This window comes from Neophocaena asiaeorientalis, unplaced genomic scaffold (assembly GCF_003031525.2).
Source record: "Neophocaena asiaeorientalis asiaeorientalis breed wild unplaced genomic scaffold, Neophocaena_asiaeorientalis_V1.1 scaffold476, whole genome shotgun sequence".
Classification (NCBI taxonomy): domain Eukaryota; kingdom Metazoa; phylum Chordata; class Mammalia; order Artiodactyla; family Phocoenidae; genus Neophocaena; species Neophocaena asiaeorientalis.
The window spans coordinates 437,291-464,136 of NW_020172178.1; the positions used below are offsets into that span (position 1 = coordinate 437,291).

At 38.3% G+C, this 26,846-nt stretch overlaps 1 protein-coding gene across 2 annotated transcripts in view; it reads left to right on the plus strand.

The window, feature by feature from the left end:
• UNC79 (unc-79 subunit of NALCN channel complex) overlaps nt 1-26,846 on the plus strand; it is a 195,729-nt gene that overhangs the window by 149,073 nt on the left and 19,810 nt on the right. For both annotated transcript variants that reach the window (XM_024759179.1, XM_024759171.1), the window contains 4 exons: nt 3,091-3,167; nt 7,046-7,151; nt 14,279-14,383; nt 22,410-22,487. In XM_024759179.1, the coding sequence (XP_024614947.1) occupies nt 3,091-3,167; nt 7,046-7,151; nt 14,279-14,383; nt 22,410-22,487 (366 nt within the window). The remainder of the gene's footprint in view (nt 1-3,090; nt 3,168-7,045; nt 7,152-14,278; nt 14,384-22,409; nt 22,488-26,846) is intronic.

The following is a 26,846-nucleotide window of genomic DNA, read 5'->3' on the forward strand; positions in this document are numbered from 1 at the left end:
CACACCGCCCTCCAAGAATACACACAAAATTACCTAGCTAGAAATCTGGTAGCCTAAGGAACATTTCCAATATGAGCCCATTAAATGCAAAACCAGAATCTTCTACTGTCAAAACTGGAAGAGACCTATAAAAACCATCCTTTCCAACGCTCCCATTTTCCAGATGGAGATCTGCAAATTCAGAGAGATAGTGGCAGTGTAAAGATTAGAACTCAAGTCTTCTGACTCCCAGTCCAGTGTCCTTTCACTAGCAGACTCCTAGAGTCCTTCTAGAACAAGGGTGAATTAGAGGCATTCAGGTCTCTATAGCAGGGAGAAAGGAGGTAGCTGGGAGTGGCCATTGCTGTGTCTTTGAACCTCATTGGTTCCACAAGCTTTTTGTGCTTTATCCAGGTCACAGATAAAAATATTCAACTTGCAGCAAAACTGGATCTGACAAGTGAAGTTACACGTTAGCAGCACTACTTCTGAAAAGAATATTACATATATGTAAAATGTTTTAAAAAGACCAACCACCTCTGATAATACCTTTTCCCAAATTGGCAAATTTGGAAAATGCAACCCCCAAATAAGGTCTGTAAGGATGATAATTCAAGGACCCTTACCTTGGTGTATACTGTTTTCTTTGAGTCTGAAATTACTGTAAGAAGCCGGAATACTGAGATCTTTGCCATCTCTCACATCCTGTGATTCTTGTCTATCCAGAAATCTAGAGTAGTTGAATAAATCCAAGCAAAGAGAATTAATTGGTACTTTGAAACTGTGTATGTACATAGCTATTGTACATATACACTTAGGAAATCAAGTGCATGCATTTTTTTAACATCTTTATTGGAATATAATTGCTTTACAATGGTGTGTTAGTTTCTGCTTTATAACAAAGTGAATCAGTTATACATATACATATATCCCCATATCTCTTCCCTCTTGCATCTCCCTCCCTCCCACCCTCCCTATCCCACCCCTCTAGGTGGTCACAAACCCCCGAGCTGATCTTCCTGTGCTATGCGGCTGCTTCCCACTAGCTATCTATTTTATGTTTGGTAGTGTATATATGTCCATGCCACTCTCTCACTTCGTCCCAGCTTACCCTTCCCCCTCCCCGTATCCTCAAGTCCATGAAGCAACTGACAAAGGATTAATCTCCAACATTTACAGGCAGCTTATGCAGCTCAACATTAAAAAAACAAACTATCTAATCCAAAAATGGACAGAAGACCTAAATAGACATTTCTCCAAAGAAGATATACAGATTGCCAACAGACACATGAAAGGATGCTCAAAATCATTAATCATTAGAGAAATACAAATCAAAACTACAATGAGATATCATCTCACACCGGTCAGAATGGCCATCATCAAAAAACCTACAAACAATAAATGCTGGAGAGGGTGTGGAGAAAAGGGAACCCTCGTGCACTGTTGGTGGGAATGTAAATTGATACAGCCACTATGGAGAACAGTATGGACATTCCTTAAAAAACTAAAAATCTAACTACCATACGACCGAGCAATCCCACTACTGGGCATATACCCTGAGAAAACCGTAATTCAAAAACAGTCATGTACCAGAATATTCCAGTGCATGCATTTTAACACGACCACAAGGACCCTCCCTAGGAGCAGAGAGCCATTCAGGGCCGTTCATTGCTTAGGAGCCGCACACTTTTCGAGAAGGTGTGGGGCAGGCATGGCAAATTCAAATGCCTGTAGGGCGGTGCTATAATGAAAATATTTAACTTGAACATGGACTAGTTGGAAGTATTGCCAGCTGGAAACAATTAGTAAACCTAATTTGTAATAATCAGTCCTGTCCAAAGGGACCCTGACTGCAAGGTTAATGAGTGGAGTGGAGTGAGATAAGGAGAATTGAGACCCTTGAGAACGGGAGAGCACCAGTCCTTTCTAATGGGGTCAGCGGCTACTCCACTCTAGCCAACTGTTATTTGAGAATGCAATCCTCATCTCCCCACGTTTCCTAAGATATTTCCTGACTTCCTTCATAGGTCACTGTGGGGACCTGATGAGCACCCGGTTAAGTAATGTAAATGTCACGTCAACTCCTATGGGTATTGAGCAGGTTAAATAGACCAATGGTTCCCTTAGAAGGTATTGATACTTGTGAAATGCTTTCAGCATTTATCTGAAAACTTGCCCTGTTCGATTTTGTCTGGACACTGCCTCTGATCATCCTATGCTGTGTATTTAATCTCTGGGGAAAACATTAAGCCATTGAAAGACCTTCTGTAGTTTGTTCTCATCAGTTTAGAGAAATGGATTTCAAACATCAGTGTGTGTCAGTGTCCCTGAAGGACTTGCTAAAAATCTGACTCCTGGGCCTTATTCTGAGAACTTCTGGTTCAGTAGGGGTGCGACCTGAGGATTTGCATTCCAGCTAGTTTCCAGGTAATAGAGGTGCTGCTGGTCCAGGGATCATACTTGGAGAAACACTGGCTTCGTTTGTACTATCTTAAAGAGGTTCATATTGTACACAGCTGCAGAGATTTCACTGTAACCTGCTATTTTCATATATTTAACAATGTTAAATAATATCATTGCTTATTCTTGCTATAACATTTTCCCCCAAACCCAGTACACGTTATTTAAAAAGTACATTTTGATGTGGAATTGTGCCAGAATATGCTACTTGATTTGTGAGGCATGATTTTCTCTTGTAGGAATTTTACTGCTTTTTCTTAGGTTATTGTTATATCTTTTCGTAGCAGAGAAATGACAGATGAAATGTTCTTTATTTGGACTAATAAGCCTAATGGTTTTAAATTGATCTAAGTAGGTTTTTTTTTTTTCAACAGGACCTTTCACAAATTAATAGACCTCTTCAGGATTGGGCACATTTAATATCAATTAATATTATTTAATTGTTTCACACTGTTTAATTAATGGTTTAATGAAATTTTTAAAGCTAAGAATTATTTTTTTTTCAACATGAATATATGGCACGGAAAACTGTAAGGAGGCAGCTATATTTCAGATTTTTTTTCCCTAAAATAAATGCTTAGAGGAAATACATGAAGCAAAAGATATGTTAAGAAGAGTACTGACTTTTACTTTTTTTGTATTTGTTCATAGTGTTCTTTAGATTCCAGTTTGAGAATTATGATTTGCCTCTTGAAGATACCCTCTACCAATGCCACAAGGGTATGTATGTTTCAGAAAAACATAACCAGTTGGTTATTTGGTTATTTTTTTAACCTAAAAAGACAGGCATATAGCAAGCAATACTGAAGAAACAGTTATCACATACTGAATGCTTCACTTTCAACCTTTTTTTTTAAATTTATTTTTTAGTGAAGTATAGTTGAATTACAATGTTGTGTTAATTACTGCTGTACAGCAAAGTGACTCAGTTATACATATATATACATTCTTTTTCATATTATTTTCCATTTTGGTTTATCACAGGATATTGAATATAGTTCTCTGTGCTATACAGTAGGACCTTGTTGTTTATCTATTCTAGATATACCAGTTTTCATCTGCTAATCCCAAACTCCCAATCCATCTCTCTCCTACCATACCCCCCTTGGCAACCAACAGTCTATTCTCTATGTCCCTGATTCTGTTTCTGTTTCATAGATAGATTCACTGTCATATTTTAGATTCCACATATAAGTGATATCATATGGTATTTGTCTTTCTGACTTATTTCACTTAGTATGATAATCTGTAGTTGCCACTTTCAACCTTCTGAAAGTGCCTAGTATGAAGAACTCTAATAGATTACAATATCATTGGTCCTTTTAGTCCTGGGCCATGTCCACCAGTTCATCCTCAATACTATGAACTAGATGATCCTTCCAAACACAGATCTCATCGCACTGGTTCCTTGTTTAAAATCTTTGATAACTTCTCACTTCTTTTAAGATAATGTCCAAATTCCTTAATGGAGCATACAAGAAGGTACCTAATTAACTTGCAAGCCTACCTTTCCTAGTTAGTCTTTGGCTACTTGTCCCATCCCTGTGCTTCCTGCGTACTTTCAGAATCATCATCATTATCGTCAGCGAAACAATAACCACTGTTTGCTGAACACTTACCATATGGCAGACATTGTGCTAATTGCTGTACATTTATCATCTTATTTAATTTCATACTTCCTTGCCTTTGCTTAGGCCATTTCCTTTGCCTGAAACGCTTTATACCCTTGCTGGTGAGTGAACTCCTTCTCATTCTTCAAGATGAGAATCTGAATTCCATTCCAATTTTTAAAAGGCTCACGTTTTCTGTAGCAACTTCCTCCTATATCAGATCCCACAATACCTGACAGAGCTCTTTATACGAGCAGTTATATTATACTGAAGTCTCCCCAGTGAGCCTGTGAGCTTTATGAAGTCCAGCACTGTGTCTCATTTACTTTCGTATTCCTGGCTACATCCCCAGGCTGCGTTATATGCAATAGGGCGATAATTTGTATTGCAATGGCTTGTAGCTACTAGTTAATATACCAAGAAGCCACATCCCCTGTAACTTTTTACCTTGACTGTGCTTACATAGACTCATGGTTTATGCTGGAAAATTGCATAGAGATCATTTGGTCTAGTCTGCTCATTTACAGATAAGGAAACAGGCTCAGAGAGATGAAGTGTCTTGGCCAAGGTCACAGAGCTGGTTACTGGAAGATTTGAGACTTGAATCTATGTCCTTTGATTTCAAGCTTTTTTATTTGTCTGTTGTACTGTATTGCCCCATTACCATGCTGCTTTGCTAGATAAAAGAGCAAGTTTCTATATAGGTCTGAATTCAGGTTTCTTTTTTTGACCGATAAGGATGTATATCAACCAGAGACATATCCCTATCCCTATCCCTGTTCATTCATTATTAGTGTTTTAAGGTAACAACATTTATACAAAGCAAACAGTACTGAATCAATAGTGCTATTTCAAAGAGTGTCTCTAAGATTTTCTGTATGGAAAGCACTGCATGGTTTTGCGGGTAATACAAATAACAAACATAATTCCTATCCTCAGAGGCAGCTATCATGTAATGAATTCATTTTTGTATCCATAAGGAAAAAGGACCTCAAAAATGCACATATTCTTTGATTTAGTCATTCTTTTTCTGGTAATCTATTCTAAGGAAGAAAATGCAAATTTCATGCAAAAACATATTTATTGAGATGTTATATATAATAAAATCTGACTTTTGTGGCCATTAAAGTGGATCTTTATGAAGAATTAAATAGCATTGGAAATTTCGTACGTTACTATCTTAACAAAATGTAGTATTATATATACGTGTAAGACTTCAACTGAGTAAACTGGTGTGTGATGAAGAAGAGAAATATATCAAAATGTTATCACTGGGCGATGGGAATATGGATGACTTTTATTTCCTTATCTGTACTTTTCTACAGATCCTGCGTTTGCACACTGAGCATGTATTACTTTCATAATCCAGATAGTTAGGACCGTAGAGGTTGAGAAGTAGTGGAAATCACAGCATCGAAGTCTTTTGGAGCCCAATTAAAATCCTGTCTTCCCTACAGAGCAATTCTCCCTCTGGAAAATTGCCCTGGAATTTGAGTTTGAATTCCATTCAATGGCTGTATGGCCTTAGGCAAGTTACTTGCCTACTTAACTGCCTCAGCTGAAGAATGGGGATAGTAAAGCTTCAGAGAGTTATGGCGCAGTTCATAACTAACAGTGATGGAAGGCTTACTGTTGCCAAGTGCTTTACGTACATTATCTTCTTTAATTCTCACAACACTATTGAGATGGAAGTCATTATTATCCTCATTTTACAGGGAAGAGAATTAAGTCCAGAGAGGTTAAATCACTTATTCAAGGTTCACAGAGAGCTAAAGTTTGCAAACACTGGTGTGAAATTCTAGAGCTTGTGTCATTAATTATTATAATATACTGTCTCCCCAGGATTGTTATCTGAAATTTAAACGAGATAAACGAAACAAAAGCGTGTAACTCTGCTTGCTACTTAGTAGGTGCCCAATAAATGTCTCTAAATGACTTAAGAAAGCATAAGGATCTAAAACTGACCCTTTATGGGTGGGATTCAGATGGGGAAACCAAAACTGACAGCCTTCCTGGTAAACACTGGCAGGAAGCTGGGTCCTGATGTGTATTATCTAAGCTAATAGTGCCTTGGTACTTACGTGCAAGGGTGGTTTGTGCTACTTAACTGAGATGACAGGCTTCTGGAGGAGCTGGGTCTGATGAACTCACACATGCCTAAAGATTCAGAGAAATAGAGTGGGAGATCCTAAAGCAAACTTCACAGAGTCTTGATTGCTGGGGGTGGGTATGAGGATAAGATTGGAGTTACATAGGTTTATAAATGATGCCACATGGAAAAAATGGATTATTTTTAGCAATAAAATGATTAAGTCATGCTCTTTGAGCCATTGATTGAAGATTCAGTTCTGTTCTTGTTCGACAAACAGGGTTGCTACAGTAGCCACCTGGCAACCCATTTGAAATTAAGAAAGAGTGATCCCATTAGTTAAGGTATCATTAGACTTTAATACTTTTTTTTAATGAAAGAATCAGCAATTGGTTTTATTTTGGCCCCAATCTCATTGCAGAGTTTGTTGGAACCATTTTCAAAACTGCTCATCATTTATTGTTTCTAGATTTGTTTGATAATGGCCATTCTGACCGGTGTGAGGTGATACCCTCATTGTAGTTTTGATTTGCATTTCTCTAATAATTAGTGATGTTGAGCATCTTTTCATGTGCCCAAGAAAAGACATGGAAAGGTAATAGCTTTGGAGACTATTTGGCAATCGGGCAGTCTCGATAACTTGAAAACTGTCCCACTTAAAATGCTAGAAGTGATGGATGAAAAGTAATAAACATGATTTTAAATATATAGCAAATTTTATAGGAATGAAAGTTGAAAAAATGAAAAGGGAATTGAGAACCAGAGTGGTAAGCATATAAGCTGATATTGTAGCAGTCTTGGGGTAGAGAAGTTGATTGTTTTGGTAACTTAGTAGCTTGAGTTTTTTGTTTTTAATTGAAGTATGGTTGATGTACAATATTTTATGAGTTCCAGGTGTACAATATAGTGATTCACCATTTTCAAAACTGCTCAGCTTTGTAATTCAGAATGCCATCTTCACTTTGGCCTACCTGGTGGAGGTGTGTGGCTTATGTTACCGAGCTTTCACTAAGGTAAGGTTGCATGTGTGTTTATGTGTCCCTGGGAAACAAAAAACTGGCAGAAGCATATTCTTTCTAATCAGCATCAAATCCTTCTTAGGTTAATTGCCTCAGTATAGTGAAAAGTGAGTAATTCAACTGAGGTCTAATAAAATTCATTAGAAGGAAACACTTTGCACACACAAATATATAAACTATACGTTATATATGCAAATGTGGAGAACTGAGGGTCATATGGTTTAGAGGAGAAGAGGTATTCCGAATGAAATGAGATAATGGTCTAAATGACCTCTAATGTCCTTTTCAAGTTCACCATCCTATGATTAGTGGGCAAGCCATCAGTACATACTAATAATTAGTGATGTTGAGCATCTTTTCATGTGCCCAAGAAAAGACATGGAAAGGTAATAGCTTTGGAGACTATTTGGCAATCGGGCAGTCTCGATAACTTGAAAACTGTCCCACTTAAAATGCTAGAAGTGATGGATGAAAAGTAATAAACATGATTTTAAATATATAGCAAATTTTATAGGAATGAAAGTTGAAAAAATGAAAAGGGAATTGAGAACCAGAGTGGTAAGCATATAAGCTGATATTGTAGCAGTCTTGGGGTAGAGAAGTTGATTGTTTTGGTAACTTAGTAGCTTGAGTTTTTTGTTTTTAATTGAAGTATGGTTGATGTACAATATTTTATGAGTTCCAGGTGTACAATATAGTGATTCACAATTTTTAAAGGTTCTACTCCATTTATAATCAATTTTATACCCAGAGTAGAAAAATACCAGCTTGTCATTTGTAAAAGCCTGTGGAGAGCTCCTTAATTCTCATCATTTGTCTGTCTCCCCAGTTCTGGGTTCTTGGCCTCTGAGACTGTAATCTCATCGTTTGTCATCTTGCTTTGATAATGGTTTCTCTATTGAATTATCTTTAGTATCCCCTGCCCCACTACTGAGGAAGTGGAAAAGTACTGCTTGCCCAGTGCTTATAGCAGCCTTGTTGGTGCTGATAGACACTATCCTAGTGGAAAAGCAGAAGGCAGGACAAATTGAGAGCGTTTCTGTCCTTAAGAACAATGTGCAAATGCTACTTTTCCAATTTCCAAATTTTCCAAGTTTATTTTCAATGGGGTTTCTGTTTCTGTTGTTCCCTCTTAAACATTCAGAATACTCCTTTATTCACGTTGTCCACTTCTACAAGCCCTTTAATTTCTCCTAAAAATCTAACTTTTATCAAGGTTTTCATTCTATTTAAAACACCCTTGTCTCCTTTCTTACCATCTTGTGTCCATTCCGCCATGTTAAGTGTTTCATGATAACCTTCTCTTTAATCTTTATGATTATAAACTGTTTATTACTCTGCCTGGAACAATATGTTTTCTAACTACGAAAATAATCAGTATTTTTTTCTTCTTTCAAATCCTTCCTGAAAAATAACTTCTTTTTCTTTTTTTCACTTAAAAAAAAAGACACAGCAGCAAATACAATGAAAAGAGATTCTATTTTTAGAAGTCATTTTATTTCTTAATTTTCTTTATGTTTGATTTGTTTAAATTATATATTTTATAGAAGAGGAATCATAATGGGTTTGTGCTTTCTATGCTGTGTACTGTAAGTATTTATTACAGTGGCCCTTCCACTATTTTGAATTCAAGATATTTTGGGTTTTAAATATTCATTATGCATTATATCCCCTCATAATCTATCATAGCTTTTGTGGCCTCTCTCTTCCCATTGTCGTCTACCCTGCTTCATTCTGCAACTCAAAATGACTATTAGTTGTAGAAAGCTTTGATCTAGGGCATTCCCACCTTTTCCACAGATAAGGAGAAACTATAAGAAATAGCTAAAGAAATAGCAGTATCTAATGGAGGCTTCTCCTCAACTGCTTCACAGCACTGTGTTAGTTTCTGTGGCTCAACAAAGCGAATCAGCCATGTGCACACACACGTCCCCATATCCCCTCCCTCTTGAGCCTCCCTCCCACCCCCCCATCCCACCCCTCATTGGCAATCGGGCAGTCTCGATAACTTGAAAACTGTCCCACTTAAAATGCTAGAAGTGATGGATGAAAAGTAATAAACATGATTTTAAATATATAGCAAATTTTATAGGAATGAAAGTTGAAAAAATGAAAAGGGAATTGAGAACCAGAGTGGTAAGCATATAAGCTGATATTGTAGCAGTCTTGGGGTAGAGAAGTTGATTGTTTTGGTAACTTAGTAGCTTGAGTTTTTTGTTTTTAATTGAAGTATGGTTGATGTACAATATTTTATGAGTTCCAGGTGTACAATATAGTGATTCACAATTTTTAAAGGTTCTACTCCATTTATAGTTATTATTAAAATTGGCTATATTCCCTGTTGTACAATATATCCTTGTAGCCTATTTTATACCCAGTAGTTTGTACCTCTTAGTCCCCTACCCCTTCCCCTTTCTCCGCTGGTAACCACTAGTTGGTTCTCTATGTCTGTGAGTCTGTTTCTTTTTTGTTATATTCCTTAGTGACTTGAGTTTTAAAGCCCATACAGAGAAAGGAAATGAAGTCTTGGGACTATTTCAGGCTGGGAGTTGGAGCTGAGTTGTCCCCAGGAGAAAGCCAGAACCCTTGAAAGGCTATATGTTTGAGAAAAGTTTGCTTTGGAAAGGATATATTCTTATATGGAGGTGACAAAGAATGGGCTCTGTCTGAGCCTGGGAACTGAAAGAGTTGTAGTTTCCCTTGAGAATTAGTAAACATGAGCCTATCTTTGAACATGTTTAGAATTTGAATTTGTAATACCTGCATGCTCTGTGAACCCCCAAAAGCCAAATAAATTGGTGCTGGGCAAGTAATTGCATTGGAGTGTCTGGCAGAAACAAGCTCAAAATCAATCCTCAAACCTCTCTGGAGGGATATGCCTTCAACCTAGGCCAACAGGATTCCCATAATTAAAATCTGGATGAACATGAGATCATGATCTAACATTACAAAACATGTGAAGAAATAATCCACCATGAGCTACTTTAGCATAGTCAACAAAAATCAGATTATTCCCCCTAAGAACTTCCAATATTAGAACAATGTGATAGAGACTATAAAAACATACTCTGAATGATAAGCATTAAAAGATGAATTAAAAACTTGAGAAAAGATCTAGTCACTTAAAAAAAAAACAGATAGATTTGAACAAAGTAGAAATTCTAGAAATGAAATAGTCATTGACATAAAAAAAAAAACCTCAGTGGACAGGTTAGAGAGCAAATTAGACATAGCCAAAGAGGGATTTAGTGAAATGAAAATAGATCTGAAGAAATTATATAGCATGCAGCAAAGGGAGATAAAGAAATGAAGAATATAAAGAGAAGATTTAGCCAGTAAATTTGAAATCTTGGGAAATAGGGACAATTTTCTAGAAAAAATGTAATGTGTAACAATCAGAAAAAAGATGGCTAGACTTAAATGATGAAAAAATGGAATCAGTAGTTAAAAACATTCCAATTTTTTTTAACATCTTTATTGGAGTATAATTGCTTTACAATGGTGTGTTAGTTTCTGCTTTATAACAAAGTGAATCAGTTATACATATACATATGTTCCCATATCTCTTCCCTCTTGCGTCTCCCTCCCTCCCACCCTCCCTATCCCACCCCTCTAGGTGGTCACAAAGCACAAAGGTCCCTGTGCTATGTGGCTGCTTCTCACTAGCTATCTATCTTACGTTTAAAAACCATTCCAATTTTAAAGACAACTTTCATTAAACATTTAAGGAGCAGATTGAGCTCTACTTTATGCAAACTAAAACAGAGAATAGAAAAAAGGGAACAATTTGCAACATATTTTATGAGGCCAATAGAATTTTGATACCAACCAGACAAGGGCAATAGGGGAAAGGAAAATTACAGGCCAGTTATACTTCAAAGATGCAAAAATTCTGAATGAATAATCCCAAGTTAATGCATTAAAAATAAAACCTCATGCTCAGCCATAAAAAAGAATGAAATTCTGCCATTTGCAGCAACATGGATGGACTTGGAGGGCATTATGCTAAGTGAAGTAAATCAGACAAACAAAGACAAATACTGTATGATATCACTTATATGTGGAATCTAAAAATACGACAAACTAGTGAATATAACAAAAAAGAAACAGACTCACAGATACAGAGAACAAACTAGTGGTTACCAGTGGGGAGAGGGAAGTGGGGAGGGACAGATTAGGGGTAGGGGATTAAGAGGTACAAACTATTATGTATAAAGTATAAGGATGTATTGTACAACATGGGGAATATAGGAAATATTTTATAATAACTATAAATGGAGTGTAACCTTTACAAGTTGTGAATCACTATAGTGTACACCTGTAATTTAGATAACGTTGTACGCCAACTGTACTTCAGTTTAAAAAATTTAAAAAGCTAAAGCCTCATGACCTAGTGAGGGTTTTCTTGTAATATAAAATTGGCTTAAATATTAGAATATCTATTTATGTTACCATGTTGCCAGATTAAAGGAGGAAAAGCTTTTATCATTATCTCAAGAGATACAAAAGAAGCATTCTATATAATTCAACATCCATTTATGATAAATCTTGTCAGACTAGGAGTAAAAGGGATAACTTGATAAAGGATGTCTACCAGAAATCTCTAGGAAACATCATACTTATGGTGAAATGCCAACAGTAGTCCCTTTAAAATCATAAGTAAGACAAGAATGGCCATTATCACGGCTTCTATTTGCTATGGTTCTGGAGGTCCTACTCAGTTGAGTAAGACAGGAAGAATAAATCAAAGTATAAGGATTAGAAAGGAAAAAAACTCTCCCTTTTCATAGATGATGTGATTACAAACGAACTGAAGAGAATCTATCTATAGACACCTTTTTATAACTTTTATGAGAGTTCAGCAAGGATGCTGATACAAATGAATATGCAGAAATCGTCTACCTTTAATTATTCAGCTACAAATGATTATAAAATGTACTGTTAAAATAGCATTTATTGTGGCAACAAAAAATGAATCTAACAAAAATATGCAAGAATTTTATGGAGATAACCAGAAAATTTTATTAAACAACGTTAAATAAATGGAGACAGATCTCATGTTCATGAATGAGGACCCAGCATAATAAAGATAGCTAATTCTCACAAAATAACCTATAAATTTAGTATAATTCCAATAAATATCCTAGACTTTCTCTCCTGATACTGATGGACTAGATAATTTGAATGTATCCTCCCACTGGATTTGAAAAGTTTCTTAAAAAAGTGAACAAACTATTCTCTGAAAACTTTAAAAAATCATCAAAGTGCTAACCAGATATAGAATTACCAGGCTAAGATCTGAGAGAACACAGAAATGCAGAGATGTGAGCCTAGCACTGAAGACCTTTTTTTTGCTCTGGGGGGTGTTTGCCTATCTGAAAGATGTGACAATTCTGGAAGATCCAGGAGGCTGGGGGGAAAAAAGTCAGAATCCGGGACCGTCCAAGAGTAGAGACTCTCTGATCCTGCACCTCCTGCACCTTTTGGCTGGGACCACTAAGTAAAGATAACCCAGAGGTAAAGTTGTCCTCACATGGACACAGATCCCTGTCAAGACCTTTGGTGGCCCAATATAAGATATTACAAGGTTTGTATGTGTATTAAGGTAACCCTGGATCACTAGTGCCTCCAGTACCTGGTAAAAAATGAACAGAAAGCTCTTTGGAGGAAGATAACATTTCAGGCCTCAAATTATTTCTAAAAATATTTTAAAAATAAAGGATGCAACATGCAAAGATAAAACCAGACATATGAGGAGGCAAGACACCACAAGTGAGAATGAGTAGAAAGAAAAGACAGTGGATACAGACCTACAGGGTCTCCAATAAGTTGGTTATGATCAAGAAAGGACACATAGGGGACTTTTAAGGTGCTTGTGATGTGTACCCGACTTGGGTGCTGATTACATGAGTGTTCAATCTATGCTAATCTGTTCACTTATATTTTATGTACTTTTCTGCATGTGTGCTATATTTGACAATACATAAAGCTTACAAAATTGAAAATATTCTAGCATTGCATTAACAAGGACAGATCAATGAATTTCACTATGTTCATACAATAAAACATCATTAAACTGTTTAGTTGAAAGAATGAGAACTATATGTATCAACAGGGACTCACTTCAAAAATATAATGGAGGGCTTCCCTGGTGGCGCAGTAGTTGAGGGTCCGCCTGCTGATGCAGGGGACATGGGTTCACGCCCCGGTCCGGGAAGATCCCACATGCCACGGAGCGGCGGGGCCCGTGAGCCATGGCCGCTGAGCCTGCGTGTCTGGAGCCTGTGCTCTGCAACGGGAGAGGCCACAACAGTGAGAGGCCCACGTACCACACACACACACACAATATATATATATATATATATAAAATGGAGTAAAAAATTATAAGTTGCAGAAAGATTTGCATTGTATGATAACATTATAGAAAGTTAAAAACAAGCAAAAATAATAGTAAGCCTTATAATGGAGGTATACATATGTAGTAAAAGTGTAGTACATGAAATAATAAACACCAGATTCAAAATAGTGGCTATTTCAAGGAAGGGAGAAAGAAAAGAGAGCACTGTATAGGTAGCTTCAACTATTTCTGTGATGTTTGATTTTTGATAAAAAGTATTAAATAAAGCAAAATGCTATGATTTAACAAAGATGGGTAATAGGTAGATGATGCATTCCATCTCTCTAATTTTCTGTATGCTTGAAATAGTCCACTTAAAAAGTAAGTTCCTTTTGAGAGGATATGAGACCCTTTCAACAGTGTTACATGTTTTTCTGTAAATCATTTTCTATTGAAAAACATCCTTTTAGATTTGTTTAGTTTCTGCAGTTCTTGGAACCTCTCCACTGTGGATAAGAACCAAATCTCGTGGTTTCAGTCTTTAAGAGGTAGCCTGTCTTTTTCTTATCCGTTAAATTATGTGTTCTCAGTGCTTCACTAAACTCATTACAAACACAAAAATGCTCTTTTTCTTGGGTTTATTTCTTAAGGACAGTTCATTATGCATTTTAAAATACTGTTTCTTATTTCTGACCTGTGAATCTTTTGGAAGCTCTTTTGACATAGATCTATTCTAATTGAAGTTTTAGAAATCGCTTACCTTCTTCTCTCTTGTTTCGTTTAGGAGAGGGATAAATTCTATTTGTCTCGTAGTGTTGTTCTAGAACTCCTGCAGGCCCTGAAGCTCAAATCTCCTTTACCGGATACAAACCTCCTTCTGCTTGTCCAGGTAGGCTTATGCCTCATTTCACTTTTCATGAAATTCACTTATGTTTGGAAAATTTAAGGAAGGTGTGGGACATGTGCATAAAGTCAATGTCTGTCCAGAGATAAGAAATAATATATCTTACGTGAGCCATGATCTGTCTATCACTATGCACTTGGCACTTCCACTGGCCAAAAAAGACCGGAAAAGGAGTATTTATTTTGTTCCTACTGTGGAACTAGTTCTGTGAGAGACAAAAAAGAAGAATGAAACGATAATGTGTCCGCGAGAAGTTTATGGTCCAGTAGGTTGGAGGGGCAGCCCATTATTGGCTACCAGAGCTGAGGCAGGACTAACGAAGCCAAAAGTGAGCGACCCGGAGGCTGAGGTCTGATCGCAGAGTCGCGCGAGTATGGATGGGTCGCCAAATCTCTGTGAAGCAGAAGTGAAAGTGAGGGTGGGCCCAGCCAGATATGGTCAAAAGGGAGGACGGACTGAGTCCAACCAGGGTGGGATGTGGGTGTGAAAGAACCAGCACCACAGGAGCCCTAAGGCAGGGGGCAGGGCTTGAACACATACCAGACAGGCTCTAGAGAACTTGCAAAGATTAATGCTTTTGGTTGTAGGGCTGCTTACGAGAGGCTTTGGCTCTCCATCCCTGGCATCCTAAGCTCAGCATCTTAGGCAAGTGTGCCGGTTTTGATCACACAAGATAGGCTGCAATTAGTGCCATGAGTGAGAAAGAGATGTAGGTAAAGTCCTAGGGGGGAGTTAAGAGCAGGAGGCATCTTACCTCATATGGTGTGAAATCAGGGAAGACTTCATGAAGGAAGTGGCGTTTGAACTGGGTCACAAAGGACTGGTGGGTGCAGGCCAAACTCTGCCTGGGGTTGGAGTTCAGCACCAGAGGCTGACCATCTTCAAGCAATAAAGGGAGGCTTCAGCAGAAAGATGGAATAAATTTAGAAATAACGACATGAGGATGGGTTTAGAAAAAGGCTGGCCATGCCAGGGGTGTCAGCAAGGGATCAGGTAAACTGGGATCCTGCCTCTTACCCCAAAGGTTGAGCCTGGTTTTAAAGACTTGGTCATGAGCTGCAGCTGGGATCAGGGTATCATTCAGACTGCCTTTGTGCAAAGTACCCAGGAAGTGTGTCACAGCTGTTTCAGTTCTCCCCTGCTGAGCGTTATGGCCAGTCCCAGAGTCTGGTCCTACAAGGTTGAGCTTAAATAAATGAAGGAAAATGGAGCTTGATATCAAGGAACTAGACAGGTTTCCCTGAATCTTAGGTACCTTGGGTGCCATTTGGAGAGATGAGGGAGAAGGGGAAATTAATGGAGCACCTATTAAGTGCCAGGCAGCATGCTGGGGTTTTATGTATCCCCCTCACTCCTTCAGCCGGGAGAGGCATTGGTCCTGTACCGCAGGTGAGGAGACCGCGGCTCGGGATGGGGGGTCAGTGACTTGCCCACGATCACACAGCTGGCATAAGTAGCGTAAGCACCTGACCACAGGGTCTAATCAGTATAGAGCACAGCCTAGTCAGGGCCCGCACATCACTTGCCCGGATTACCGTTAATAGCTCTTAGCGTTTTGCACCGTTCATTTCTCCCCACGTCAATCCAGTCTTATAGCCTATGGCTGCCTAGAGGAATTTTGCTAAAACTCTGCTCTTTATCATATCACTCTGTGCATCGAAAACCTCCAGTGACCTTGTGGTACCCGAATTGTCAAGGTCTTCCATCGTCTGGCCATATTTGACTATTCAGCATTATTTCCCACTACAAATATTTACTGACCACCTATCTTCGGCTAGGTTCTGGGGATATAGAGATATAAAGGCATAGGCCCTACCCCTATAACGTGCTAACCAGTATACTGAAAATCTGTACGGTATATAAACTACTGTAGAGGAGGGAGCGGCCAGCTCAGCCTGGGAAATGGAGGAAGACTCATTAACCGTTATGAGCCCTGACGTGGCCCAGGTGCTGGGGAAGCAGAGATGAATGTCATGGCCCCTTCCTCCCAGGAGTTTCCTGTCTGATGGGAGTAGCTGACATCGAAACAAAAATTCCCAACGCAGTGTGATGGGTACGGTAGCAGAGGTGTGTACTGAGGAGGGAAGTAGTGTAGAAAAGGGATCGTATGTTTTTGAAGGGTGTGCAGAAGTTTGGGGGTTTACCTGGGAGGAGAGAAGGAATACCCTTGTCATTAACCATTTAATATCCACTAACTGGTCCGCTTCTTCCCCCGCCTTATACTAGTAATCCTTGGGAACAGAACCGAGTTTTTCTCAAAGGCTTGAGATTTAATAAAAAGTTGGTATACTTTCAGTGAAGAATGGTCTTAAGTCATGTTTAAAGAGCTTTCCCAGGCACAGTGATGCTTTCTGAGAGGAGTGACTGCTGGAAAATGGTGGCAGTGGATGTTGGGCATGATATAGTCAGAGTGAACTGGCTCCCATTGTACCAAGATGCTGGACAGCCCAAGAGGGAGACAGAAGCAAAGCATAGCCGGGAAATATCTGTGTTCCTAAGAAGAGACAGATTGAATCTCTTCCAGTGCGTTGCCATTGGCCAGTCCTACCTCTTCACACATCAGCAGCAACACCACTTTTGAGTACAAGTGACTTTGATGCAACTGACCATAGAGGTTAATAAGATCAACACTGGTTTGGAAGAGAGGGCAGGTGACCTAGGCTTAGTGACGTAGCCCACGAGGGAGGTAAGGCCAGCAGGTTGACAGTGTCCGGAAGTCACTTGCTTCTGATAGCGTTTAGATTGGGGACATGCCACCTCAAAGCAACCTCAGTTTCCAGGCCCTGAAGGTGCTTTCCTGCGGGCATCAGAGGCTGGTCCCTTGATTGCCCTCAATCCTGGCAGAGCCGGTCTGTGTGGCTGATCTTCTTGGGTTCTAGCACCCCGCTTTGTGACTGCAACTGGGGGCGGGTTTTTCTCTGAAGTACATTAGCTGGCTGTAATAAGCACTTGTCACAAGACAGTGAAAGAACACCGACAGTTTAAATTGCTCAGTGCTTCGGGAGACCCTGAAAACAGTGGTTATTACATCCCAGCTAGGTGAATAAATAACAAACACAAATTAGCTTTAGGAAGAAGGAAGACAAAAAAGTAAATTCTTCTGTGTATTTTGGGTTCTCTCATGCCATTTCAAATGTATAACATTTTCATCTTTAAAAACAGATATGTATTTGTCATTGAGTCATTAAGTTAAATTTAAAAATCAGATTGTAAAATTATTTAGATCAAAGAGATATCTGGGGGGGGGACACTTGGAGATCATGCCCACGAGGAACAACCTAGTGAATAATATTTCGACCTTCTCCAACAAAAAATATTAAACACCATGCCATTTTGAAGTAACATATCCTTGTTCTATAAACTCGGAATAAACCAGTAATGAAAAAATTACTGAGAGGAATAAAAGTGAGGTGTACCTTAAAAAAAACAAAAGTAGTTCCCTTTTCCCCGCTGTGCTTCCTGGCTAAGTTGTGGAGAAAAGTCTGCCACGGGGCCACTCATGGGATGAGGGAGAAGCATCTTTTGTCTCACTACAGAAAGCGGTGCATCTTTCTGCAGGGTTTCCCCGTTCCTTTTTCTCTTGCCCTTGACAAATGTTCAAGCGGGTAGCAGAAGTGGTAGCCTGTTCTCTGGTAGTTTCTCTTAAACCAGAGAATCTAGCATGGAGTCAGAGAGAAGCTTTCCCCTTCACTGGTGGGCAGTGTCAGTTCCTGGTACCTGGGAGACCAGATTCACAATATGAACAGACAATGTGTCTGGGGCAGATAGCGACTTCCTTCTTGGATATCATGACCGTCATCTCAGGACACTGGAGGCGGCTCTGTTTAACTGAAAACGCAACTTGGAAAAAGAAAAGAAAGTAACAACTGGAAGGAAAAAGTCCCCTGGTGGGAAGGGTGAGAGGGAGGGATAGATTGGGAGTTTGGGACTGACATGTACACACTGCTGTATTTAAAATGGATAACCAACAAGGACCTACTGTATAGCACAGGGAACTCTGCTCAGTATTATGTAACAACCTAAATGGGAAAAGCATTTGAAAAAGAATAGCTACATGTATATGTATAACTGAATCACTTTGCTGTACACCTGAAACTAACGCAGCATTGTTAATCCACTACACTCCACTATAAAATTTTTAAAAAGATAAATTTCTTAAAGCTTAGAAGTAAAAAAACCAAAAGTCCCCTGGTGATCCATCATGAGTGACAGTAGCCCCATTGGCGAGAAGAGAGTCAGTTGCTCAGACCTTGGATTTACCATTGGTTCTTTCACCCCACAGGGAACCACTAGGATATTCCCTCTACTATTGTACTTCTCTAATTAATAACTTAGTAGATAGATGAGTTCACAGATATGAGGCTGTTCATAATTCTTTTCATGGGTAAACCATACTTTTGTTGTTTACCAAATACTCTGGCAGTAAGAGTGTTCCTTTAAAGGACAATGGAACACTTGCCCAAGGGATGCAGGGTCATTCAGGTTCTAAACATTTCAAGGCAGTGACAGGTACCAATCTGGTTTTCAATTTCTAGAACTTCTTCCTGGAGGCCTGGCACTGTGGAGTATCTCCCAGTCTGCTGTATTATGGTTGTTCAGCCATCACTCCTGTTATTTGTTTTAACTTACATATACAATCAGGTGGCCTTAAATGTTCAAGTGGATTTTTTAAAAAAGGAAAAAGAGGCATGGAGACAGGAAAGAATTTTCCAAATAGAAAAAATATATGTATTCTTCAGAATCTACTATTGTTGACCATCAGGGTGTAGTTCCCCTTTTATACTTTGGACAGTTGCCCTATCTTGTTTTAATTTAGATCTGTTGACATTTTTGCTTTCACTTATAACATTTTCTCTTCTGCTGTCATGCTGTAGATATTTTATGTGTAATAAGCTATTGTTCTCAGGATGGATTAGAGTTTTCATAATGGAGTGATAACTCATTGAAAGCTACCATAAAATCTATATAGGCTCAAATCCAAAAGAATTTCCTCAGCTCCTATTATGTGTCAAGAGTAGACATTCTGCTAATTTGCATGTAACACTCCCACTGTGTGGGATACACCTGCATATTCAAGCTGTGAGAAATCATGTGGGTGAAAGGTTTTCTTTTAAAGATAGTTTAGTTGTGGGCTGGAGGACAAAGAAATGGCAGAGTTACGGCTGTTGTTTTTAATTCCCAGATACTATTGATGTGGGGTAATTAATATTTGTTGCGTTAGTAATAATCTGATCACTCTCTGGGATGATAGGTGGTGATCCTATTTTATTATCATTTTGATAATGATTTTAGTAATGACACATAATGGGTATTGCGTTTCTTTTGTATTCATGCGGGAGTGCCTATTTCAGTGGCATATTTCTATCTAAAAGTACTGAATTCTTCCTTCTGTAGCCATCATTCTTTTTCCCTCTGATTTTGTTATATCTTTATATTTTGAACAACTCTATAAAATAATAATGGAGTTTTTCAGTTGGCAGCTATATAAAATGAAGACAGAAATGTTTGTTAAGGTTTTAGTCATACATATTACGTAAAATTACACAGGAGGAAAAGACATTGATAAAAAGTAGTAGATGATTTTAGAGGTTTATGTACTTTTATGCCTTTTAGTACATCAGACTCTCTGAGACTCCTCCATACCTTTTAGAGTGATTTTTAAAAAAATTAATTCTGACTTCTGAAGTTATCTATTAGCTCTCGCAGATCGGACGTTTGAATTTGGCCTCAAATCTTAACACTACATGGCTGACAACCTGCTTACGTTATGCTACGCCATAAGGTGAAGCTCTAACCTGAGTTTGGTGAGGGAGAAAGGCTTCTGCTGAGGGAGATACAGACACTTGAAATTTTGCTTCTTCACACATTTTCTCTTGCCCTTAAGTGCACAGCCAGGCTTGCAAGCATACTTTAGGGGTCAGGGTTTGCACCATCCTTACAGAGGATACTGCAGAGGACTCCTACCCACTTCACCCACAGTTAGATGCATCTCTCTCTTTTCTTTTTGCCTCTCTTAGCTGTGCAGTCTCTTGGTTCTGCTGTAAAGAAATTAATTAAAACGTTGGAGTCCTGACGGGGCTTTTGGAACTTATTATAAGTCGTTTGTCTTAGATGGCAGACTCTGATAACTTTTGAAAATACGTTTTTTGGGAAAACATGCAGTATCTGCCAGGAGGTTGGGAGTGTTCCTTCTTTTCACTATGTACCTCTATCAAATATTTTATTAGTTTTTTTTTTTTTTTGGCCGCCCTGCGCGGCTTGCGGGATCCTAGTTCCCCCACCAAGGATCAAACCCGTGCCCCCTTCAGTGGAGTCGTAACCACTGGACCACCAGAGAAGTCCCTCAAATATTTTCCTTTTTTACTTAGAGGTTTGCCAAGGTTGTAGGCTTCATTATTATTATTTATCCTCATTTATTTACTTTTTCTTATTAGAAATAAGTCCAAGTTAGGAGAGCAGACATAAAGCATTCTTGAATAAAATAATAGAAAATTTTAGGTGTTCCCTAGATGTTACTAGCTGGTCTTCAGAGTTAATAGCCAAATAGATTCTTCAGCTTTCTCTAACTGTCTGCGAGGCAAATGGAGAGGATAGAATGTGAGCCTGGAGATTTGTGTCCACTCCTGCCATGCGGCTTTCAGGGACAGCTCTGCTTGCTGTCGTCTCAGCTCCAGCTCAGTTACCTGTCCCGAAATACCTTTCAGGGAGGACCGCCTCTCCCACACTTGAAAACCAGCTCATGGCCCCAGATGAGAAGTCTACAGGCCCCTGACCCTCAGAAAGTCTTTTGACGTTAGAGCTTCACCTTATTGGCCAATGCTGCCTGTTAATAACGCCTAGATTCCGATCTCTGGCTAACCTGACAACATGCTGGGTTTTGTTCCTCGTCCTCCTTGAGACTTTTTCTGCTACCCCGATCCGTACTGCTTCTCCTCAGTTTGACGGGGACCATGCCTGCCTGGCTGACCTACCTAAATTTACCATGCTCTTGCAGTATGAGAGTGAAATGAATCAGAAGGAAGAGCTGTCAGGGTCAAAGCTTCTTTCAGAACCTCTGAGCTCTGGATAGCTGCAGCTTTGTATCCTCAAGTGACTGGGGCCAGAGGCCAGGAAAGAGAAACTAACCAGGAGCTAGCTGCTCATAGCAAACTCTACAGACTTCATGTTTGACTTTCCCCCTAAAACCATTAATAAACAGTTGGGCATTGCATTAAGTAGGAAACACCTGTAAAAATCTGTAATGAAGCAAATCAGGTTGTAAGCTGACAAATCCATCCTCACCATGATCTCGAGTCATACCTGATCAATCGTCTCATTTCACAAACTCTTGCCGAGCCCCTCCGAGATGTCAGGCACGAAGCTAGTGCCAGGCGTGAGCTGCATCAAATCTGTGGTCTCGAAGATCTTGTAGCCAGTTGAGAAATAGACTTGTAGATCATTGCAACCTGATGTGATGACTGTTACAATGGAAATGTGTGGAAAGTCCTGTGGGGATACAGAGAGGGAGGCGGGGCGGGGGGGGGGGGGTATGAATGAAGTGGGAGGAGAAAGACCAGATACTGAGGGGCCTCGGAGGGGAAGAAACAGGTACAGTCCTCACTCTGAAGTTGACTGTTTTTCTGTTTTCAGTCTAAATGTATGGTATAATGACAGAAGTCCGGAAAATCTATGAAAATTCAGGAACTGTCAAAAAGTGCTGAAGAGTAAATAGCATGACTTCAGAATAAATCTGACAACGCTGACACCTTTCCTTTCTTCCTTGATTGAATGTGGCACTTCAGTGCCACTGAACTACTGTCTGGTTAAAGTGAGAATCTGTGTGTTAATCCCAGTACTACGATTCTGAATTTCTGGTAGGAATGAACTCTCATGACTAGCAAGTCCCATATATCTAGGGCAGCTTGTCACCAAAGTAAACGCTAATGAACTTAAGCCAAGTTAATGAAATTACAAATTCCTTATTACTGTCCAAATGCTCTTAAAAATAATTATCCTTTCAATTTCTTATTAGTTTATTTGTGCAGATGCTGGAACCAAACTAGCTGAGTCAACGATCCTGAGCAAGCAGATGATCGCCTCTGTACCTGGAGTAAGTCCTGACCGAGTTAACTATCCACATTTTCTATTACTCATTTCCCCATTTAGCCAAGAGGTACTTTTGGCCTGTGTCCTGGTTCGCTTTTGATAGAACAAATACTGTAAAATTGAAATCATTAGTATCTTGTTTGAAAGAGCACTGGTGAAAATTTAAATCAATCTCTGCCCCTGGAAACTTTTAATTCCAGGAAACATGAATGAAATTGAAGCAGCCAATTAAGGAGAGGGAAGAAATTACCAGGCATACAGCATAGATTTGATTAAAGTTCAATTTTTCCAGAATCAGTTTTCTTACACTGGCTTCTGTTAACCAATTTGATTTAACTACTGCCAGAAAGAAATAAGCATTTAATACCTTGTTTTCCTTTATAATATTTCCTCTGAAAATTGAAAAAAAACTTCTGTTATCATCAACTAGTGAACTATTTGGTGAAATATGTCGAGATTCTTATAGATAGGATTGAATGTGAGAAACCACAATAACTTATTGATAGCAAGGTTATTGCAACAAACTGAGAAAACTTAGAGATATAAATTATTAATGGGAAAAATTTATTTAAATTTTCAGTAGAGAAAAAATTTTTTTAGTTTATTTGTTTACGTATTTATGTATTTATTTTTGGCTGTGTTGGGTCTTCATTGCTGCACGTGGGCTTTCTCTAGTTGCGGCGAGCGGGGGTACTCTTCGTTGCGGTGCACGGGCTTCTCATTGCGGTGGCTTCTCTTGTCGTGGAGAACGGGCCCTAGGCGCGCGGGCTTCAGTAGTTGTGGCACGTAGGTTCAGTAGTTGTGGCTCGCGGGCTCCAGAGCGCAGGCTCAGTAGTTGTGGCACGTGGGCTCAGTAGTTGTGGTGCACGGGCTTAGTTGCTCCGCGGCATGTGGGATCCTCCCGGATCAGGGCTCAAACCCGTGTCCCCTGCATTAGCAGGAGGATTCTTAACCACTGCACCACCAGGGAAGTCTGAGAAAAATTTTAATAAGGAAAAAAGATCACTTATAATCCTTCTGCCCTAAAATAAGAACCCTATTGTTTTAGAAATTTTTTACATGTTTTAATCTATTCAGTATCCTAATTTGCTTATTCCCATATTGTTGGAAATCTATATGTTTTCTAGTTTCTTTGCTTGTATAGCATAGCATAGTATATAGCATATACACAAAGATCCTCTTCATGTTTATTTTGAATGATATCCTTGGGATAAATTCCTTAGTCAGTGGGCAGGGACATCTTCACAATACGTATTCCCATGTCGCTTTCCAAGAAGGTTTTATTCATTTACATTTATAAGCATACCAGTTTTATCCACAGCACACTAAACATTACTTCATTTTGTTTTTTGATGTGGAGAAATATTATGAGAGAGGAAGAATAACAGTCATTCAACCCAGAGATAATTTTACTGCTAACATACTAATGTATTTTCTTTTTCTATGTATATTTTTAAATATAGTCAAACCGTAATATAGATGCAGCTTTGGCTTCAAATGTCATAAGCATTTTCCCCAAAGTGACGTTACCTCATGTGACTGCCCATATAATAGTGGTTAACAATATGGGTTTTGATTCACACCTGAGTTTGAGGCCTGACATTTACTAGCTGTGTGATCGGGAAGGTTATTTAACCCATGATGCTTTGATTTGTATTATCTGTACAATGGGATATAATAGGGCCTAAGGTCTAGGTTGAGGATTGAATGAGATAATGCATGTAAAGCACATTAGCATGGTGTTAAATATATAGTAAGTGCTGAGTAAACATTAACTATTAAAAGTAATATTAATGGAGGTAGGGGGACAGGACAGGTGATGTTTAAGGGTACAGACTTACAATGAGCAGTAAAAAAGTCCTAGAGATATAATGCACAGGTCAGTGAATATAGACAACAAAATTGCATTATAATAATCAAACTTGCTAAGAGACTAAAACTTAATTATTCCTACCACAAAGAAAGGATAATTACATAATGTGATATAGGTACTAATTATCGTTACGATGGCAGTTATATTACAATATATAAATGCATCAAATTAACATGTTATACACCTTAAATTTACATCATTATATGTCAAACATATTTCAATAAAATACAACTAAAAGTAAAAAAAATACTATTAACAAACACTACTTATTGTTGGATAGTTTCATTATTTTCAGTATTCTGCAATTGTAACTAATGTGTGATAAACATCTTTGTGCTTAAATCTTTGTTCATATTTTAGACTATTTCTTTATAATAGATTTCTAGGAGTAGATTAATAGATTCTGGGTTTTTTTAAAAGGTTCTTGACAATAGTTGGGGTAATACAAGATGCTATGAGATAAAATTCCAGTTCTTAGCAACTTAGCTCCAAAAAAGTTTATTGTTTGCTCAAGTGAAGTTTGAACAGGTGTCCAGATTAACAAAGGGAGGAGGACTTCCACATGAGCACTTGGGGATCAGTTTTCTTCTGTCATGTGCAGTCCTCTGCAATCAGCTGGTGGTTGGGGAAAGAGAAGGGAATATGGTACATGGAACGTTTTCATGGGCCAGGTCTAAAAGTGGTGCACATTTCTCTTACTCACGTTCCATTGGCTAGAACTCAGTCACTCCGCCACACCCGACTGCAAAGGAGGATGGGAAATGTGGTCTAGTGCATCCTAGGGAAGAAGAAAAATGGTTCTGTGAGTAGCTAGCCAGTCTCTGCCCAGCACTCACTGGTTTCCTTATTTAATTCTCTAAAACTCAATATTTGCTACCTATGCGATAGCTAAAAAATAATATCCCTAATATGTAAAGGTTTATTGAAATCAACAAAAGACAAATATTCCAAAACAACAAAATAGCAACAGTTATAGCTCTACATATAGAACCCTTTCCAATGACCAATAAGCCATTCAAAATAAGCCTTTTACCCTCACTAGCAATCAGTGAACTGTAAATTAATATAAATTAATTTAATATAAATTAAAATATAAAAATCTAAAATCAGTTAGCAAATCAGCAGGTTTTTCTTAACAAAGAAACTTACTGATGATGAAGTGAAACAAGCATTCTTGTTTTTTTTTTTTTTTTTTGCGGTACGCGGGCCTCTCACTGTTATGGCCACTCCCGTTGCGGAGCAACAGGCTCCGGACACGCAGGCTCAGCGGCCATGGCTCGTGGGCCCAGCAGCTCCGCAGCATGTGGGATCCTCCCGGACCGGGGCACGAACCCGCGTCCCCTGCATCAGCAGGCGGACTCTCAACCACTGCGCCACCAGGGAAGCCCGAAACAAAAATTCTTAAAAGCTACTGGTGATAGTCAGTTTTGCTGAAAAAGAGTTGACAATCTACTTCTAGGAATATGTTTGAGAAAGTAATTAAATATAGAATTATCTACAAGCACATAAAGAATTATCTACAAGTATATTTATTAAAGTAGCATTTAAAATAGCAAAAATATGGAAACAAAATTAATGTGCAACATTAGGGTATTATTTAAATAAAATAAAGTACATCTATAAGATAGACTATTATGTGGACCAAATCAAATTTTCAAAGAATATTTAATTAATTGGAAAATGCTTATGATGAATCTAATTAAAAAGCAGGTTAGAAAAAATTATCTCATATTAACAAATTGAAGGAGAAAAACCATATGATCATCTCAATAGATGCAGAGAAAGCTTTCGACAAAATTCATTATCTCAATCTTATAAAAAATTATATATGTGTGTATGTTATATGCATTAAAAATATTTGGAAATATTAACAGTGGCTGTCTCAGAGGTGGAGAGCAGGAATTAGGATTATGGTGATTTTTCTTTTTCTTTTATTAATTTGTATTTTCCAAGGTTTCTACATCGAACACGTGTTATCTTTATAATGTAAGAAATGTAACTTTAAAATCAGATACAAGTTTTGAGAAAGAATTGGATGTGGTTCACTTCAATTCATGTTTTTGAGATTAGAGTATGTTTTCAACTCCTTTATCATCAGTTTTCCCACTGAAATAAACATAAGTCTTTTGAAACAAGTTGAGCTAGACTCTTTATGTTTTTTGGTTTTTTAAAATAACACACTAAGGTTATACTTATATTTTGCAAAGTAAAAGAAAAAAGGGGGGCAATTGGAAATTATATGCTTTGTTTTATAAGTGTAGATGGCTCACTGAAGTCATCCTGACTAGAAAGTGTATTTTAAGCCTTTTATTAGATCTAGTTACTGTCTCTAGAGCAAAAGTAACTGGTAATAGTAAATTCTTTCCTCTCATTTTTTGAAATTCAAGAGTAAAAGACAAATATTGAATAATGCTCCAAGTAATTATTTTCTGTGACATTTGCCTAGTTGAAATGGTATAAAATATTGCCTATGAAAGAAACAAATCCCTT